This window comes from Microtus ochrogaster, chromosome 24 (assembly GCF_000317375.1).
Source record: "Microtus ochrogaster isolate Prairie Vole_2 chromosome 24, MicOch1.0, whole genome shotgun sequence".
NCBI classification, from domain to species: domain Eukaryota; kingdom Metazoa; phylum Chordata; class Mammalia; order Rodentia; family Cricetidae; genus Microtus; species Microtus ochrogaster.
The window spans coordinates 733124-748484 of NC_022024.1; the positions used below are offsets into that span (position 1 = coordinate 733124).

A 15361-nucleotide genomic window follows, 5' to 3' on the forward strand; every position below is an offset into this window, starting at 1 on the left:
CAGCTGAGGCAGCTGGGCACAGAACCTGTCTGGCCTCTGTGGGACTGATCTGTAGGTGTATTTGCACGTATTTTTCTCATTGGTTGTGAAATTAGTTTTTTCAATGAAGAGTAGACTAACACTATTTTAACGTCTAGTGCCAGTCTCTCCCTCACAGGGCACGCGGTACAATTCATGTTTGTACCATCAACCGGATAGAGAGCTGCATGTGAATTCCTGCCACCCACGTGCCAGGGCTGCCCAGGAAGTGGATTTGGCTCTTTTATTGCCTGGGTAGAGGAACATGGAGCTTGGTACATACAGTGTCTTCTTGATTTCTCATAAGACCTACTGTTACATAGGAAATTATAGCCACAGCCTTGAAAACAGTTCCATTATTCAGTTATCCCTGAGGAGAACATGATTTTTACAACAGGGATTAGGAGAACATGCCATAGCACAGGAACTCCATATCATAGCACTGTGGACCTCACATTGTATACCTTACACTGGGGGTGTATTAGGGCCGGCAGCAGCCTGAGTCCTTCACCGTGTGAGTGTTAACTGATTGAGTCTTCAGAGTGACTTACGAGCAAGGCCATTGTGTTCACTTTGGGATTGGAGTTAGTGTCATGGCTCCCTCCTGGTTGAGTAGAATTTGAGTTTAGTTGATTTGTCCCATGGTTTTAACTCCTAAACAATGCCGTCTCACAAAACTTGACAATTTTCATGGTTTTGGTTTGTTCATTAAGAAATATTTTCTTGTTTATTTTATTCTTTAGGTTTTTTTTTTTTTTTTTTAGACAAGGTTTTGCTACATAGACCAGGCTGGTCTTGAACTCACTATGTATAATGACTCTCTTACTAGGGTGACAGAATATCTAATCCATTTCCTCCTTTTTTGAAAAAATTAAGTTTTAAATTTGTATTTTTTTGTGTCTAAGTTTTCACTGCATGTATCTCTGTATGCTGTGGGCGTGCCTAGTGCCCCTAGGGTCCAGAAGAAGGTATTAGGTCTCCCTCTTACCGGAGTTACACATGGCTGTGACCCTCCATGGGGTGCTGGGAATAGAAGCAGGGTTCTCTGCAAGAGCAGCCAGTGCCTTTAACTGCTGAGCCAACTTTCCAGCCCCCATTTCTTGTTTCTTTAGCACACACCGACAGTCCTGCCTCAGCCTCCTGAGTGAGTTGTAGGGACTATAGGTGTGCATTGCCTTTGCCTCCGGTCCTGTAGATGGTGTTAGGAAGCCTTTGTTTATCACCTTTGCCTCCGGTCCTGTAGATGGTGTTAGGAAGCCTTTGTTTATCACCTTTGCCTCCGGTCCTGTAGATGGCGTTAGGAAGCCGGTGTGCAGCAGCTTGCTTTATCTTGCGGATGTACCTTAACCATGTATGCACGTGCTGGATGCTGTGGCTCTGATGGTAACAGTAGGCCTTGGAGAACCTACAGCCTTGGGAGGAACTCACATCAATCAGTCAGACAAAGTAAAACTGTAAAATCAAAAACTAGCAAGTCCTCCAAGATGGATTATTTAGTGCTTTTCCCTAAGGCATTAGCCCAGTTGAGGACTTCTTGGGGCCAGGGATATAGCTCTGTGGCTGGGCTCTTGCTTAGCACAGAGAAATTTCTGGGGTGTTCTTAGAAGTCATAACACTTGCAATAGATGCATCGGATCTCTAACCTGGTTAAAAGGACAGAAGAGAGGAGCATGGCACGTGGCTTGCACAAAATTCCCAGGCAGGAAAGATCACCTTTTTGTTGTGCTTGGGAAGCAGCCCTCCAGGTTCCCTGCTGGCAGCTCTCTCCTCAGTCAGCCTTGCCGAAGCAGTACGCACTCCATGCACAACCCACCCCTCGGAGGGCACTTGCAGATAATTCACAGCACTTCTTCCTGCTGGCCCAGGGTGTGGCAAGGATCCTGGCATATCACAAACTAGCGAAGATAGTAGTGAGACTTTCCCATTATCTCAGAAGCGTGAGGGGCCACTGAACCATCTAGGTAGGCGTTGTGCCACTGAGGGGCATACTTTGCCTTGACGTAGTTTCAGTGTGGTTTGTGTGTCTACAGTGGAAGGAAAGGCCAGTGTCCAGAAAGGAGACACTGGTATCGGGGACCAGTACAGGGCGCACAGGTAGACGTGGGGACACTGGGGCTGTCAGGGAAGGTGTCATGTCATATCTGAATGGGTCAGATAGTCAGGGAGGAAACTGAGTCGCCTGTGGTTTTCTGTCTGTCTAACAGGATGGAGGGGAGGATAGCTATTGAGTTAAAACTTATAAGCTTATTTGGAGAAGGAACATGAGGAGTTTTATCTTTGTCTACTTCCTTTCATATTTAACGGCTCCTCCTGTGTGCCAGGCACTGTCCTAACATCTGGGGACATCTGGGGACACAGCTCCCTGACTTTGTGAAAGAAATAGACAAAGGATCTTTTTAAGGAAATGGTTTCAGGTAGGAAGAGGTGCTGTGAATTAAACTCGGTCACCTCCGAGGGATGGTGGGCGAGGTTTTGTGGTTGGGGCGCTTGGGTGGGTGCATGGGGTGGGTGAGACCCGACTAAGGGGGAGGTGCTGGCAGGGAACCTGGCGGGGTGTACCAAGGCAGAGCACAAGGTGTGGCCTTGTTCGCTCCCGGGCTGAGTTGTTGTTTCTTCTGTTTTTATTCACATTGTTAGTTACATGTAAATAGCATAATGAGCTCTATTCTGGAGTTCTTACACACGTGCTCCTCGCTGCCTCTGCTTCTTCACCTCCATTCCCAATAATCCCCTCCTTCCTTCTCTCTCCGTCCTTCCCTTTCTCTTACCACCACCCCTGTGTTGTTATTGTTGGTGTGACCCCACCCCCCACTGGTTAGCGTTTCTTACAGAATCCCAAGTGTGTTGTTACAAGAGCACTGACTGCCACACCCACCCTTAGTCACTCTGCTCACAAACAGTTTCTCCCTTCCCAGAGACCATAGCTGTCTAAAGACACTCCAGGAGAGGGAGCCCCTCCCCACAGCTGCCATTTTGTACCCTATGCCCCCGTGGAACAGTACTGAGTTTTAGGGGGAAGTGGAAGGCGGGCCTAGAGGGAAGAGAAGTAGGAAGTGGGGTGACAGGGTGGGTAGGGGAGGCGTTTGGATGTTTGTCCTAAAGGCACTGGGTAGCCCTGGAGAGCTGTAGTGGATCTCACTCAGAGTAAATCGAGTCACTAGCTGCTGTGGGGAGAGTGGGAACAGTGGGCCAGTGAAGAGGCCCGAGGCTCACAAACACGTCGGTCACTCCCCAGGGATCTCGTGAAGCCCGGGGATGCCGTCAGTTAAAGTGTTTTGTAAGCTTTCATTCAGCTCTTTTAGAGTTGTGAGCCACAGAGGAAGGAAAAACTGCATCTTTAGTGCGAATTGTAACTCCCTAAGTGTCCGGAGTAAGGGGAGGTCAGTGGGAGATCTGTCTTCTACTCGGGAGGAAGCCATCCACTCTGCAGTCACGGAAAATGATTCCTTGGGTTGAAACTGCATAAATGTCCCATCCATGGGCTCAGATGAGGGGCGGAGGAGCGCTCAGGGGGTGACTAGGTCTGTGCCTGTGTTTGCAATCTGTGGAACTCAGGGTTAAGCTGCGCTGTCACTGTGGAAATCAGGTCACAGTAAGAAAAGGATTGCCTCCATGCCCGCTGTCTGTGAGGTCATCAGTGTTGAGCTCTGAGGTACTTAGTAATAGTGTATAAATAATTGCTATTCTACAGGCAGGGTTTCATAACTTATTTTTTTTTTTGTTTTTTATGTGCTAGTTTTATTTCAGATTGTATACATCTTTTTCTGATTACTTTTTGCTTACTTAGCTGCACTGCAAACATATTTTTGCACCATTAGGCATTTATTTTAATCTATAATTAAAAATTCTAGAGCCAGATACTTTTATCCAAATATAGTTTTCAGATGTATATCATTTCATTTTTATTTATAATTAATATAAAGAAATTCATCTGTCACTATTATCCTCTCATGTCATTGTTTCCCAAGTATTAATATAGCATTAATGCAGGCACAATTGGTTTGGTTTTGTTCTTTGAGACAGGGTTTCTCTGTAGCTTTGGAGCTGTTCCAGAACTTGCTCTGTAGACCAGAGCAGACACAATTTAAAGTTTATGTTGTGTCTTTCTGGGCTCTCATAAAGGGTGAGCCCCAGTAAGTCTGTAGAAGGTTCCTGTCTTTCTGCGTCTGTGTCATTTCTGTAACATTGTGTTCAATTAACTTTTACAGTGGTAAATGAACAGTTAGTGCTTCAGTGCTTTTATTCTGTGATTTAGTCTCACATCTGTCAGAATCACCGGCGAATGTCTTCTGCTTCGTGATGAGGCTTGCCTCTTCCTGCTTCTAGGAGGGACAATTGGAGTGAGATAATAATTCACCATTGCTCTGTCTTCCCACGTTTGTCTTTTCAACGCGTTGTTAATGTACATTTTGTCTTTCCGTCAGCAGGTCTGTTTCTCTGTGCTTGCGTTGTTAATGGACATTTTGTCTTTCCGTCAGCAGGTCTGTTTCTCTGTGCTGGTGGTTATGCACATAGCCTTCTCTCCATGGACTCTGTGTCCCTCTCCCCCATCTTCTGTGACTTGTGACTGTTCTGTGTTTGAACGCTGCCCCTTTTTTACTTTTGCACACACATGTGCATCTTTTTTTAAATTCAATTTCTTCTTGTCATCTAGACAGGAAACCACTGTGCTATGTCTCTGCTGACTTCTCCTGCTGCTGGCATCAAGACAGTTGATCCCCTGCCTTTGCGGGAAGACTGGGAAGCCAAAGTTCCAGAATATCAGACAAACACCCCCGGGCAGCATTCCACTCCGGGTTTCCTACCTTACTGGCACCCTTCCAGTAGGATCCAAGGCCGTCTGCGAGACCCTCAGTTTCAGCAGAATGGTGAGTATTTTAGCTTTAATTTCTTGTCTTTTTAAAATAAAAGTGTTAAATGACAGCAAAATGCTGTAGGAGAACCGCATGCCAATAGAATTCTGTTGTTTATCTGTTTTTCATTTCATTTTTTTAGTTTATAATGGCTCCCGTACTGTCTTCCTCCCTCCCTCCCTCCCTCCCTCCCTCCCTCCCTCCTCTCAGCAAGACCTCAGGAGGTAGCCCAGACTAATGGATTTCTGTGAACGGCAGATCTCCTTCCTGGATACCGGACTGTGCTGCTGTAGCCAACTCCACATTTCAGTTTTATGAAGTGAGAGGAGCCGCTCATGTTCTTCCCAGGGCACAGATCTGGTCGCTCTCTGTTTGAGCCTCCTCCCGTCACAGTTGGGAATCCTGCGGTCTCCATTCTGGAGCTTTCGAGTGTGGTGTTTTCTTTCTGTGGCCTCTGGGATGCTCTGTTCGTACCCCATGCCGCTGATTCTTTACAGACAGCACCCCCTAAGCGGGTGGCCCTGTAGACCTTTCAGCCTGGTCAGTTCCTCACTGCTCTGCCTCTCTGCTGCTTCTGTTCTCTGGCTCCAGGGCATCTGGCCACAGCAGCACTGATGACCCCTTAGACAAATCTTTAGTCCACTCTTGGGCGACACGGTCATCAGCTGTGCAGGTGTAAAGACATTGTGATCTAGCTGTTGCATAACAAGGTTTTCAGAGTCCTGTGTGTCCCTCCTCCCACCCCTGCCTGCTCCATCCCAAACCCCACATCACTGGTGATGGACAGACAAGCGGACAGACACATGATCTCTGCTTCTTAGTTTCTCTACTCTCCCCACTTAAGGCTTAAATTATGTACTGGCCTCTTCCGACTCTTTCCAATCTCTTAAGTGGTGGTTGTTTCCTTGTCTTTCATTTTCTTTTTTCTGTGGGCTTCTGCTCTCTCTCTAAATGTGTGTATTGAATTTTCCATCTCTTACTAGAGGCCTATGTTTCTTTGAAGTTACACCAATATTATTATTGCAAAGAATTAGGAGCTTATTCACAGTTTATGTACTTGCTAAACACATTAAAATTACCCATTGGCCCTTTGATGTAGTAGTCTCTATCAATATACAAAACTAATTGATAAGTATGTCTCTAGAACAGTGGTTTTCAACCTGTGGGTCATGACCCCTGTGGAGTCATATGACCTTTTCACAGGGGTCACATATTAGATATCCTGCATATCAGATATTTATATAATAATTCCCAACAGCAAAATTATAGTTACGAAGTAGCAACAAAATGATTTTATGGTTGGGGTCAGCATGACATGAGGAACTGTATTAAGTGACAGTGTTAAGAAGGTTGAGACCCACTGCTGAAGAAGCTGGGAAGTGCATGATAGAGAGGGGCAGCATCTAGTGAACATCTCCTTCTCCATCATCTCCTGGCAGAAAGGCGAGAGAAGGAAGGACAGACGGTCCCTGGTACTGCCGTAGGCCACAGCTTCTCAGGTGTCCTAATGCTATCGCAACAGCAGTTCAGTTTCACCGTGAATTTTGGAGGGGACAAATATTGAAACAGTTGAGTTAACATGTGATGTCTGGTGGCTAAAGAATAATGTCTTCTGCCTTTCTTTCTTTAAGTGGGGAAGCCGAGGATGAACAGTTTGCAGTTACCGTCACCTGAAGCCTTTAATGACGAAGGTATTCAATACTTAGGATCAGCACGAGCTCTTCTGTCAGGCGGTCTGTAGCTTATGATCTCACATTTGGCTGGCACTGCACAGACCGCAGAGGACTCCTGTAGACATTTTTCTATTAGGTCTTTGAGACCTTATTTATGACAGGGATGGAATTATTCCCATCTTACACAGGAGCCGTGTGGGGCTGTGTGCTGAGGAGTCTTCCCAGCAAATGTGTGCCTCCCCTCAGCGGAGGCCATGGCTCTGCCTGCTTCCATCTGTCTGTCTCAGAAATTTGGCCCGATGTTAATCCATATTTTTTTCAAATGCTTACATAGTCTTATCATTTTTCATTCCAAAATATGTGTAATTAATAAAAATAGGCCTCCTTTCCTCCTGTGTAATCCTCCTTTTTCTCCTATCACATTTTTTGATTTTAATAAAGGAAGGAGGAGTTTGGGATCTTGAGGTGAACATTCACAATGACTGTTGTCCCGTCCTGATCCCTGACTGTAATCTGTAAAGTACCAATAAGTTCCTGAAGGTTTTAACTTTGAGTTGGGAAATTAATTTGAACTTAATGCTCTTTACACTGGCAGCTAGGTATATTAGAAGTTGTTTTTTCTCTTTTAGTAACTCCTTATTCAGTGAGCACAAGTTGTGTTTTGGATCTAATTCTGCCTTTTGTCTTGTTGATGAAGAAGAGTGTGTGTAAACTGATGGATTTGCTCACTCAGAATGTGGAGTTTCAGTGCCTAGAGGTGGTAGCTTATTGCCAAATAATTTTTTTTTTTACATTTAGTGAGACTTTCAAAAAGTGACATCATGGCATGTTAAAATATAGCATTTAGGTAAGATTTATTTTTATTATTCTTGATAATGTATGTGAGCATGTACATTTGCATACAGGTACCCTTAAGGCCAGAGGGATGGCGATCACTTGGAATTGGAGCTGCATGTGGTCATGAGCCGCCTGCTGTGGGTGCTAGGGATTGAACTCGGGACCTCTGGAAAAGCAGTGTGTGCTCTTAGCCACCGAGCCATCTTCCGGCCCCGGCAGTCTGCTTTCTTAGTTGAAAGTCTTTTCAGTACGAATAGCCATTCTTTTGAAAGTAGGATAAGACATCTCAGGATGAGTTTTTTCCCAGTAATACTGAAATCATAAGCTGTGTGTAGCTAATGACATTATAGGACTTCAAGGATGTGAAAAGGTTTCTGGTCACATCATCATGCTTGACCTGTGATCACCGAAGGAGGCCGCCGTGAACTATGATGAGTTAAAGTCTCCATTTACCAGTTCCCTTGTTTTCTGATAGATCCAGCGTTGCTATCGATGCGGTAGTTTTGATTTCTGTTACTAGTACATATTGTTCTGAGGCGATTTCCACCGGGAATGTAATCCTGGGATTCTCTCGTTACAGATGCAGACAGACTGTCTGAGATCTCTGCCCGCTCTGCCGCTTCCAGTCTCCAGGCCTTTCAGACTCTAGCGCGAGCTCAGAAAAGAAAGGAGAATTTCTGGGGCAAAACATAAACCTGCTCTTCTTACCTGGAGATGTACCAGCATCATCTTTCTTTCCTGCTCACTGTGTTAGGATGTTCCTTCTGCTACTTCCAACTTCATTATTTGATTTTTAAGTAGCTCATCTTACCCAGAAAATTTTAATGCAGGAGTATCTAAATTTAACTCTTTGAGAATTCTTTCCTGAATTCCTGTTTATCTGAATGCGAAGACATGATTATGTAGTTTCTCACACATTCTGCCAGGTGTCAGGTGTCGGGGGTGCCTGGTGGAAGTGTGAATATCACCTGTCCAGAGAATATTCTAAAGGGATAAAATTAAGTCAAAATTAAGATCTCCCAGATTATATTCCCTCTCAGAATGGTTTTAGCATTTGAATAGCCGTAGATGTCATGAAAGGAATCTGCCATTCCTTTGACTTTTACTTCAGCGTTTTTATTAGCACCTTCTGTACACAGTGTTAGGAGAATTGTACTTTGAAATCCGGCTGTATATATTTTTCTTATTTATGTAACAAAATTTGCTGAGAGAATATGTATATTTTTGATCCTTTTGTGTATTCTATTTGTATAATAACTGACATACATTTGAATAATGTCTAGATTTTGAGGAATTATTTGTGTAATAGAGAATTAAAACTTTGTAGACATTTAAAAATGAAAATTAATTGTGCTTGGTTTCTCCAAAAGGTTATCATGTGGAATAAATGCCTTCTAGAAGCATCTCCTAGAATTGGTTAACTAAAGATTATACTGTTTGCAGCTGTCAAATGCAGTTGGACAGTCTGCAGTATTTTTTTTGTACAAATACAGGATTTTAAAAGCATATTCATTAAAAACAACTTCTCATCAATTTTGTGATTCTGTTTTTTACTTCTAGGACATTTAACAGTTGTTTACAAATCAGTATAGATTTAAGTTTCTGATAAGAATGGGCTTTATAAACATGTTATTCAAATCTCTAAAATAGTATGTGTTTCTTCATTTATTGTTTTCTCCATTTATTTACCAAGAGATGGTCTCTCTAGTTTCTAAGGCTGGCCTCAAACTTACAATCCTCCTGTATAAGCTCCCTCAGTTGGAATTTCAGGCAGGTGCCATCTTGTAGTTACATCCCCCAAAGGACGTGTTTGGAAGTTTGGAGCCCATCTGATAGCACTGTTGAGAGATGATGAAGACTCCAGCAGGTCGGGCCTAGCTGAGCTTTGCCTCTGAAGGGTGTATTTTGTCCCAGGCATCCACCTTTGCCGACCTGTGCAGATCTGGGTGAGAGACCTGGGATTTGAAAACCTGGTAGAATGAGGCTGACTGCAGTCTAATACTGCAGCCAACGCCAGCTTCGTATTCTTGTATACATGGATGTGATCAACAAAGAAAGCAATGGTCCAAGGAAGGTTGTCTGAGTTCAGAAAAACGCCAGAAAGCACATACTAAATATGAACAGAACAGCCCTTTCCCAGAATAGAGCAACTTAAACAGACTTGCTTGGCACACACTATAGGTTATATCTGGGAAGCACGAAAGCAAGGCAGAGGACATACCCAGATCCAGGGTACACTGGGGCCAGCACCCAGAGCATCCCTGTACCAGATTGGGTCCTATAGCTATGTTCTGACATCCAACAAGAATAAACATGTCTTAGAAATCAAATGTAAATGTTTAACACAGCGGCATGAAATCACATCCAAGAACAAACCTGGCAACAAAATGCGTCTGAGGTAAAGAGCTGCCCTTCTGGAGCCTCTCTCACAGTTCAGCCCTGGGCATTGTTCATCGTGTGTCGTTCTTTTAACCGTGTTCTGACACCCAGGTGCGGCTTTCATAGTCTGTGCTTCCTGGCTGCCAGGAGGTGAGTTCTTGGCTCCATCATGCCTGCACTTCCACGATGCTGTCTCGCTGTGGGTCCAAAGCAGAGGAGCCAGCCTACCATGGGCTGTAACTGAGTCAAAACCAGTGTTTTCTCCTTTTTGTCGCAGTGGCAAAGTTGACAATAGAGTAGTGTAGATAAAATATTCAGAATTATCAATGCCCGTGGATTAGAAATAAAGTTGTGCTTGGTTTGATGAAAACTACTTTGTAGATTAGTGGTTTACACTGAATTGTTAGTGATCTTATGTTGTTATAAAACTGTAAAGAACTATAAGCATGTGAATATTTGCCTCCATTCCACTGACTTCTGAAAGAACTGGTCATGAAAATTTCCTGAGCCACTAAATACAGAAGGAATAAGGACTTCGAATCTGGCACAACTTGGCTTTCAGTGCACAGGTTATATCTGTGCAGCTGGTTTCTGACACTTGTGGGCTCTTAGTTTGAAACTCACTGTTGCTTGAAGCTCAAAGGTTGCTTCATTTTGTTGGTTTCCAGTGGCTGGGAGCGAATCTGTAGTCAGTACAGACTAATATTTGGTTACACCCATCACAGTGAATTAGGCTATCTGGCCTCAGTCTATGAGCTATCTATCAGGTTAGGGACGGGTCTCCCAAGCCTAGCACGACTCTGTGATGCTTTGGATCTACAGTATATCACTAGCTCCCTCGATCTTAAAAGCTTCTTAGGCAGCCCCAGGGAGAAGAAGTTTTGGAATCATCATTGTTTCAGCACTAGAGTAGGTGCTTGAAGGGCACACATTTGAATTGGCTGTGTAGTCTTAATAAGAGGCCATGAAGTTTCCTAGTACTGAGAAGGGGCCATGGATGGGAATTTGTTTTCAATCGATTTTATTTAGGTCTACTTTAATAAACTAATGCTGTTATGTCTCGTAGAGTTTGGACAGGTAAACACACCTGAAAACAGTGGAGTCATCAAGATGTATTTCTAACCTGTGTGTCCTGATTTTCCTTTTGTCAAGTCTGTTCCATGGCAGGTCCTCCAGGTGGCCATGAATCTTGGGTCCAGAAAAATGTTAGTCTTGTTTTCTCTTGTATTCTTGAGATCATTTATGTTTTGGTGTGCATGCTTTTCTAATTTATTCACCTTCTGGCAAACTTTGGATTTCTTGCAGTTTGAGGTTAGACCAAACACATTTGCTATTCACATCATGAGCCCTTGTGTGGAGCTATGCTTTCCACTGTCTTCAGGAACACTCAGTGAATCCTGCCTTATTTGTTGTTAGTATGGTCTCCCTTCACCCCTGAGACAGGGTCTCTCTATGTAGTCTTGTCTGGCCTGGAACTCATAGACTCGCCCTGGCCTTTTCCTTGGACTAGATACGTGGTATGATGTCTGGACTGAGTCTGAATTCGTTGAACCGTATGTGTTAGAGGTACAGGATAGCCAAATGGGTATTATACCTTGGTGACTTGGCATTTTTGTCAAAATTGGCACTTCATGAGCCATACTTAGAAGTGAACATTTAACTCACTGTGTAGGGTTTTCCCCAAAGCTCCCACTCCTCCCCCTGCCCCACTCCCAGCCCCACATTCACTCCAGGAGCTGGAGCTCTCCATGCTCCTCTTGTTGAGAACCCAGTACAAGTACACACATGTGCATCTTACCTCTGGTTCCTATGGAATCTGAATTCCTAGTTAAGAACATTTGAGGAATGATTAAGAACCTGATAAATATGTTTGGTATGTTGTTAGGAAAGGTTTTATAATTTAAGCAAAATCATGTTTACTTTATAGATAAAACAAGTTTAATGACTTGGTCCAAGAGCCCATTGGCTTGTGAGTTATGTCTAGATCTTCTTACTTGAACTCCACCTACACTCCCTTCTCTGAAGCGTTCATGCTCAAATGTAATACCTACTATGAATCAACTACTTCTGGTTGATTCATTCGGGAGTTAACTTCTCTCTTTGTCTTCTTGGAAGGTAAAATATCTTCCTGTTTTGAGTCAAGAAAACAAGACAATGTGGGCAGGGAATTAAGAAATAGATGGACTCAACCAGAATGGAAGCAAGTTAACACGCGAAGCCAGCTGTCCTATGGGACAGTGTCCAGGCTGACCTTCTCCTGTGCGCCTTTGCTGTGGCTGTGTATAATTGCAGTAGACAGCATAGTTTCAAAAGGTATTGATCCTTCTGAATGTTTACCAAAGGAACAAATAGTCTAAATGGTAGCTGATCATAGAAGTGTTCATACTGGATCTGGGAATATGTTTAGCATGCTTTTACATGTGCTGGGCCATAGTCTGAAGGTATATTTAGGAGCTACTGTTTGTCAGGCTACCGTAATATAACCATTCTATTTCCTAAAAGTATTTGCAGGGAACAGCACAGTCCCAGCTACTGGACATTAGGGCTCTGCCCGTGGTGCCTCCTAGCTCATCCTTCCAGTTGACCTTGCAGTGCAAAGCAGTCAGTGGGCGCTTCAGCTTCACGCTGATGAGCTTTAATGGCAGCCCCGACCTTGACCAAGGCTAGAGACACCTTTTTCCTATGTTGAGCGAAAGCACAGAAAGACCCACCCGCCACTCTCACTTTCAGAGTCAAGTTTCCTTAGTCCCATTCCGTATTTCTTTCTACTCTGATGCTTCCAAGCAAGGGGCAGCTCCCCAGTCCCAAGAGCTCGAGGTGGCATTTTCTTTCTGCCAAGGGCTCATTCACTAGTCTAATTCATTTTATAATACCCCAGACTCTGTCAGAGCATTTCCTTGGGAACAGTGAGAAATAAGGACTTATGGGGACACTAAACTACCTTTGAGGTCCTGATGCCAAAAGGTATAGTGTTATTGGAGGAATTTGCATCAAGTTAAACAATGAAATGCTCAGATTATGCTGTGAAATTTCACCATATATTCTATGTCTGATAGTAGGCTAAAGCGAGCTACAGACCCATTGTTAAGTCTCTGTAAATCTGTGAATGTTGCTAAAGCACCAATAGTTTGAGACTGCCCACATCAGCAAGCTGTGTAAATCATCCTTTCTATCTCCCTCCCAGAGAAGCAGTGTAGGTTCTCCCCACTGTGTGTTCTGTCCATCACTACTACTCCTGTGTCATTTGCCTGGTGGAAAACATCAACTCCAGGAAATAAACAGCAGCTTTAATGTTTATTACACCACACACCCCTTGGCATATAAAAAGAAATGCTTTAGTTTTCTTTCTTGGGTGAAATCCATCTAGAAAATAAAACAAGCCAGGAGGACATCCATGGTAATCCTATGAACCAGCCCAGAGATGGGCCTGAGATTCTGTGTGTATAATCTAGAGGGTGGTTCTCACCCTAAGTCTGTGATTCTCATGTTGTGCTGACTCACAACTATAAACTTATTTTCATTGCTACTGCATAACTATAATTTTGCTAGTTACAAATCATAAACATCTGTGCTTTCTGATGGCCCCTATGGTGTCAGGCGACCCATGTGAAAGGGTCACTCTCCCCTTCCCTTACAGAGGTCACAATTCACAGGTGGAGAATCACTATTCTAGACGATCCTTTGGGAACCACAGGCTTTGGGTTTATAACTCCTCCTTGAATAAGTCTATTCAGCTTGGTGCCTGGGTTCTTCCTTCTGCCAATGAGCTCAGGTTCAGTCTTCAGGTCGAATGGTGTGTGGTGTCAAAGGAGTTTTACATATGCTATTTAAATGTTCAGCTCAAAATATTTTATTGGCAAATTTTTGTTAAAACAGTAGAAGGAAAGGAGCTCATTTCAGAGACACTCAGGATTGATCTAGCAAGCAGGAGCCACAGCACCCTGAAACGAAACTGTGGCGCATCTCAAGCACAGAGCTGTCTCTCCTGACCTACATTCAGCTCTCACGGAGAGGCAGTTTTAGGTAGAGATGCTCAAATGATTTGTCTATTTCCGTTATGCGGTAAAGAAAAAAAAAAGTTTCTGACTGCAGTGTTGTGACTCAGCGATTGTAGAAGGCGGAATCCATTACCTCGTGTGTACAAGCCAGGTTAGTGTAACCATGAATTGGAGATGGTATCAGGCCTGAGTCAGGAAATGCCGACATACGGGAGCCCTGCTGATAACTGATAAAAGGAAAGATTGTCAAGCCTGGTCCATGAATGAGTGTGTCCAATATCAAAGGCTTCCTATATGCGCTGCAAGATACTTCTAAGAGGAACACAACAAAAACTAAGTTTTGTGATTCCAAGAAGAAAATAAAAACTACCCCTAGCGCTGTATGTTATGGGAAGATGTTGACGAGCGGCTGCTCTCAGACTGCAGTGAGAGTCTGGGTTCGGGCCCTTTCCACACGCAGGAAAATGCCCACAATGACTACCTTAGCGTGTGATGTTCCCATTAAAAATGTATTCGGGTCAAAGCAGATGACGGGAAAATCAACACAAAATTGAAAATAGGTTGCGCAACAATGCTGTCTGGTTCCGTGAAGGACCCATCATCCTAGAGCCTTTGCCTTGTGATTGTGCAAAGATGTTAACAAATGTGTTAAGAGTAGAGAGAGAATGTATACTCGGGAATAACAACATTCAAATTGACTTCTATGACCGTGGCTGAGACTCACCATATACCTCGCTGCATGTTCTAAGAACACGCGGTGTCTACGATCAGTCACAATCCAAGTATGGAGACCAAGAAAAGTTTTGTCCATATTTATTTTGTAGTTTGGAACAGGTGAGGCACAAAGCAGTAGAGAGAATTTCCACTTACATAACTCCTAGTAATGAGGGCGCTAAAACAGCAAAGGCAAATTTTGATTGAGAAAGCTTCTAGAAAGACTGGATAGCATCCTCAGGAGGATCTAGCGGAGAGCTTTATTCATTCACACACTCAAACTACATGCAAAAATTCCACAGGTTTCCAATGTACCCAACAGTTAAGCCACAGACAAGTTGAAGATTCACTGTCCATTCTGTCAATGGAGAAAGACCACTTTCCACTTACCCATCATGGGAGATTGGTGACAGGAAATTTGCATTTACTCCCAGTCCCTGAAGGTCACTGGAATCAGCAAGCCTTGCTTTTCCTGTGTCACATTCCTCTTGTTAAATGGCCTGTTACCTGCTATGACAAAAAGTCCATCTAAGCCACAGTCATGTATGCACGGTTTGGGTGCGTGAGAATGTGTTTGCGCGTGTGTTAGTGACTCACCATACACGCTCCTTTTTTCACCACAATTGCTTATTGTCTAGTAAGTCTAATTACACTTACAAAAGTGAGATGGAAATACTGTAAACCTTTAGTGCATTTTCCTCCGGCAGTGTACTTGCTTTGAAGATCATGTGCCTTGCCTCTGTCCTGCTGCCTTGGTAAGCCAAGGACATGTTTCCTTCTGGGTCTCAAGGTCTTAGTTGCTTCAGGATTCTGGAACTGACCTTTCCCTGGCTTCTGAAGGGATCCCCAGGGACTCTGAAAGCCAGGAATGGCAACGGCACACAGTCAG

The 15361-nt window shown here is 43.8% G+C and overlaps 1 protein-coding gene across 5 annotated transcripts in view; it reads left to right on the plus strand.

Annotated features, from left to right (window-relative positions):
- The window catches only part of Mdm1 (Mdm1 nuclear protein), a 31331-nt gene extending 22390 nt beyond the window's left edge, over positions 1 to 8941 (plus strand). For 4 of the 5 annotated variants that reach the window (XM_026784585.1, XM_005357908.2, XM_026784586.1 and 1 more), the window contains 3 exons: positions 4673 to 4886; positions 6503 to 6562; positions 7962 to 8941. In XM_026784585.1, coding sequence (XP_026640386.1) covers positions 4673 to 4886; positions 6503 to 6562; positions 7962 to 8074 — 387 coding nt within the window. In that variant the 3' untranslated portion in view covers positions 8075 to 8941. The remainder of the gene's footprint in view (positions 1 to 4672; positions 4887 to 6502; positions 6563 to 7961) is intronic. The other variant, XM_026784587.1, reaches the window with a different exon arrangement.
- Positions 8942 to 15361: the final 6420 nt, after the last annotated feature.